Source organism: Entelurus aequoreus, linkage group LG12, assembly GCF_033978785.1.
Source record: "Entelurus aequoreus isolate RoL-2023_Sb linkage group LG12, RoL_Eaeq_v1.1, whole genome shotgun sequence".
NCBI lineage: Eukaryota > Metazoa > Chordata > Actinopteri > Syngnathiformes > Syngnathidae > Entelurus > Entelurus aequoreus.
Genome location: NC_084742.1, coordinates 4875784 through 4880783, shown reverse-complemented (window position 1 = coordinate 4880783; position 5000 = coordinate 4875784). Strand labels below are relative to the sequence as shown.

At 35.9% G+C, this 5000-nt stretch overlaps 1 protein-coding gene across 1 annotated transcript in view; it reads right to left on the bottom strand.

Annotated features, from left to right (window-relative positions):
- Nucleotides 1-5000, bottom strand: part of LOC133662561 (fibulin-1-like) — a 24018-nt gene that overhangs the window by 12125 nt on the left and 6893 nt on the right. Inside the window, exons 3-8 of the mRNA XM_062066676.1 lie at nucleotides 4371-4506; nucleotides 4126-4279; nucleotides 2717-2767; nucleotides 356-451; nucleotides 131-268; nucleotides 1-50 (exon numbers count right to left, since the gene is read on the bottom strand). The exon at nucleotides 1-50 is cut by the window's left edge and continues 88 nt beyond it. Of these exons, the coding sequence (XP_061922660.1) occupies nucleotides 1-50; nucleotides 131-268; nucleotides 356-451; nucleotides 2717-2767; nucleotides 4126-4279; nucleotides 4371-4506 (625 nt within the window). The remainder of the gene's footprint in view (nucleotides 51-130; nucleotides 269-355; nucleotides 452-2716; nucleotides 2768-4125; nucleotides 4280-4370; nucleotides 4507-5000) is intronic.

The window sequence follows — 5000 nt, the reverse complement described above, 5'->3', positions numbered from 1 at the left end:
CTCAAATTCCGATCCGCAGTTGTGCGTCGCCAAAGCGCATTCGTCGATATCTGGAGTGATAAAAGACGATGATATATAGCACCGGTGCCCTCTTCTCACCTTCGATGCATATTGAATTTTGAAACATTACCTTTGCAGTCGTTGCTGTCGGTGAGCTCGTAGCCGGTGCCACAGCTGGTTTCCCTTTGGCAACGGAACGAGCCCTCTGTGTTGATACACACTTGGCCCAAGACACAATTGTGCATGTCCATCAAGCACTCGTTGATATCTATACAGATTTAAAAAAGCACACAGGCGTGATTAGGTTTGTCTTGTTTATTAAGAAACAATGTGCAAAATGAATATTGAGACTCACCCTTGCAAGTGACGCCATCATATTGTAGTCGATAACCGGCCCGGCACACGCACGTCACACTGTCACTACAATCCTGAGAGCAATTGGAGACTGGAACTGGTGGTGAAACAAATGTGAAGAAGCTATAATGTTTTGAAAACAGCATTACTACATCAAATGGTACCTCGGTTTTTGTACGCACAACTTTTCGTGGGGATTCGATTTACAGTTGTTACACTTGTTTTTCACTGTTTATTGGTTTCATCCATCCATTTTCTAACGCTTGTCCCTCTCGGGGTCGCAGGGGTGCTGGAGCCTATCCCAGCTGCCGTTGGGCGGAAGGCGGGGTACACCCTGGATAAGTCGCCACCTCATCGCAGCGCCAACACAAATAGACAACATTCACATTCACACACGAGGGCCAATTTAGTGTTGCCAATCAACCTAATCATGATAAATGAATGTCGGCGATGTAGGAAATAATTCAACATAAATCAAACATTTTCATAGCTAGAGCATAAATAAGCTGTTTAAAACCTAATAAATATGTTTTGCAACATTATGAGAGACACCTAGACATGAAATGAGACCCTCTAGTTACCTTTAAACTATTTTAATCCAATATAGTGGAACTTTGATTTACAAACCCCTCTATTTGCGAACTTTTCAAATTAACGAAGTTTTAGATCGAGTCAAATGTGCCTCAGTGCGCAAACTACCGTAGGTCTCTGTGTACCAACACATTATTTGTTAATTTTTTATGTTACGCCTGCAAGCAAAAAGCAGCGCGCAGCCTTTTAGTGAGCACATTGCTGTACACTACTAGTCAGTCACTACTCAGTGCTTCAGCGTGTGTGCCTTTTTTTCCGTGTTTTTTCGCCTTTTGATAAGTTTTGTACATTTTCCTAACTCAATATGGGTCCTAAAAACTCAACAGCGTGGAAAGGAGGAGGAAATCTCTGTGGAGTTAAAACAAAGCTATTTGCGAGGAGTACATTAATGGCGCTCACAAGTATGGAAGAACTGACTAAGCAGGCAAGTTTTAATTGTGATGAGACTGGACTTTTCTGGGAAAAAGTGTCAGAGCAGACATATTTAACAGCAAAGGAGAAGACATTACCTTTTGTTCAGCCCACAAGAGTACAAACATCACCCCCTGCCCCTTCCTTTGCTCTTGTTGTCTACTGCTTTCTCCTAAACATCTTGCTGATAGTAATGTGGGTGGATTTTACTTTTTTAAATGTTTATTATTATAGCAGTATGTTTGTTCAGGATTTTTGTGATTTCTGATCCTTTGTGAGGGCTCCATTGTGACGTCTGTGTGTGTGTGTGTGCGCATGTGCCGGCAGAGTAGCGCATACAGCACAATTCAGCTTGTTAATAAAGATATTCCCCTGTTAGGTTTGTTTGTTATACAGTACTGTATAACACTTTCTATTATGTTCAAAGTGTACTAACCTTACTAAAATATTCATTTGTCAAGGCTGGAACCTATTATTCATATTCATATTACTTCTTATAGATACATTTGCTTCACTATATAAACTTTTTCATTTACGAACCCCATTCAAGAACCAATAAATCAAGGTTCCACTGCATGGTAATGCTTCCTGAGACTGAGTCAATCAGGGGCCATGATACTGAACAGCGGACTCTGATAGGTTTGGTCTCCCGTAGTGGCCGATACTGCTGTAGTATTTACATATTTAGTTTGTCTAGCATTTGAAAGTGCCTAATTTAGGCCGAAAACATTGTAGAATATTCATTAAATCAATAAAACTAAAATATTTATAAAAAATCTGCCATATTTTTGAGGGGAGATATTGTGTGGCTGCTAACAAAGGTTTACTTATAAATCTTAGCACAAACAAAAATATTACGGCACATGTTACAGAAAAAACTAAAGGCATTGGTATTTTAAAGTCCCACACAGGTCCCCGAGAGGTACTAAAAATTATTTCTGTTGTCTAGATTGCGCTTCAATATAGACCAAAAAAGGTGCAGCATGTCAACCACATACCAAAACAGCCCAGGTTGGACCCATAGTAAATGTGTCTCCATGGTGACACCTCTTTTAAATAAAGCGGTCTGCACCATTTTTGTACTAATTATCAATTGCAGTCTTAGTAGGTCACACACACAAAACATGCTGACTAGTAGTACACATAATTTTATATTTTGTACACACTATTTAGTACTTGGTAGCTTAGTAAGTCAGCTCTAAAGTGTGCAGCTAAGAAAGCTGGAGAGGTCAACAATACATACAACTGAACCTAATTATGAAACTATGTTCCTGTCATATTTATTTTCCAAACAAAAGGACCAATGCAGTTAATCCTAAGAAAAAAACATCAAGGAGTCTGTAGAGTAGGCAAGACAAACCTGTGCAGTTGCTGGCGCCCATTGGAAGCGGAGTGGTAATATTCACTGGCACTATTGGGGGAAAAAAAAAAATATATATACATTTTTACAATAGCAGTACCGTTGCGTTAGTATGTTTTTGCACACAGAGTGTGATTTGCAGCAGTGACACTTTTAACATGTGTTGACCACGTGTGGTGACTGCAGCAATCCTCAACAGGTCGCCAAATGGCCCCGTAAATCGCCATTTGGAAAAGTGTCTGCAAGCTTTGATCTCGGTTATCTACTGTCAGTTTGCTCTTGCCATCAGTCTACAACTGACGCTATAATAAAAGGCACTAAATCATTGTCTTAAGAATGGGCTGAAAAAATTCTTCATAACAAAATTAATTTGATATCGGCCATTATGCACAAATCCCCTAAAATGACATCCAGGTAAATGTTAAACAACACATGGAAACTAATATTTTGTATATTAATTAAATAGTGATGGAGGAAGATGCCAGGTGGTAAACATCGTGGTCGTCTACAACCAAGCTTTTGGACTTAAATTTAAAATGTAGTTGAGGGAAACAAATATTTAAAATATATATATATATAATAAATATACTAAAATACACATTAAAACTACATAATACATACAAAAATATTTCGATATTTCTATATATATGCGTAACAAATAATTTATATTTAAAAAAAAAAAAAAAAGTATTAATGCATTTGGCGAAATCAACCATTTAAAAATTACTCCAGTACTTAGAAAAAGATCCCAAATTCCAAGATAAAAAAAATTAAGAAACAATATTCTAGCAATATATAAATAATGAAATATTATAAAACAGTTGGATCTAAATATACACAAAAATATACTATCATTCTTTTATAAAACATAAAATGTACCTAAATAGTATAATCCATTGTTCCAAAAAAAATAAATAGATTTTAGAACAGTATGAAAGATAGGACAAATACCTAAATGAAATACTATAATATACTGTAGATTAAATAAAACAAAATTAATAATCAAATGTTAAAAAATATTAATTAAAAAAACTTTTAAAATATAGGAAACCTATTATAAAATATTTAAATGAAATAGCATAACACTTTTTAAAAAAATAGAACATTAAAAAATTATGAATAATTAACAGACAATTATCTTGCGATGTAAAAACTATAGTTAGGACTTCATATATTTAAATATACTATAAAATGTATAAAAGAGAAAAAAAATCAAAGAGAAAAAATATAGAAGCACCTCGCTGGCGGCAATCATAATCGAGCAATATTATTCTGCAAGGGCAGTCAACGTGTGATCTCATAAAGATACATGTGGACATTATATTTACAAATCCTGCCATATTAAAAGTTATATATCATTTTGTTGGGGCTAATAATCATTGTGTCACACATGCAAAAGTGTGTGTCACCTTCTGCAGTTGGAGATATTTCTTCTGTGGCGTTATTGGCACAGCAGCTTTTGGCAGCGTCTCTGCACTGTTTCCCCATCGAAATGTAAGGCATCCCGCAGCCGGGATCGTGGCGCGCTGACAATATGCCAAACATGCAACAGTCACAGCACATCTAAACACACAAAGCAGATAAGACAATAGATTATAGTAGTACACGATAGGAATTTAATGAAAGATAGTGGGGGGGAAATAGCAATGGTCACCTTGGAGATTTGAGTTTGCCAGGAATCCCCTTGAAAGAAGTAGTGCTCACAGGCCCACTGCTGGCGGGCCATAGAGGTGCCCTTATAACATTGTTGCTGTTCCAGGACACCCACACAACACTGCTCTTGGGCGATTCTGTTTGTCAAAATAAACACACACATGAATCAGTTAAGGCCCTCATTCATGAGGCACATCACACAATTAAAACAAAAATCTTAGTTGAATTAGAGTCATCGTAGCGAGAGCTGTTACTAATATTTTTATAACTACTTTATATTTACAAACAATAGGAGAAGCAAAATGTGAGTTTTGAATTGTTGTTTTTGTCATTTTGCCTTGCAATTTGACATTATTAAAAAAAACTATGAAACATAATGCAACAATAACCAACTAAATCAGTGTGTCTTAACAAGTCAGGAGACAAAGTCATAGAAGTTTCTTAAGCGCAAAAATTCTGACTAATATGTGAAAGTGAATATTTTTATACACGTACATTGCATTGACAGTTTAAGAAACATTTATGTATATTATTATTGTTATTAATTTAATTAGAATGTATTTATTTTAGCACTGCTTAATTGTATGTTAATATATTTAACATCAGTTTCTTTTGCAGTATATTTGATTAG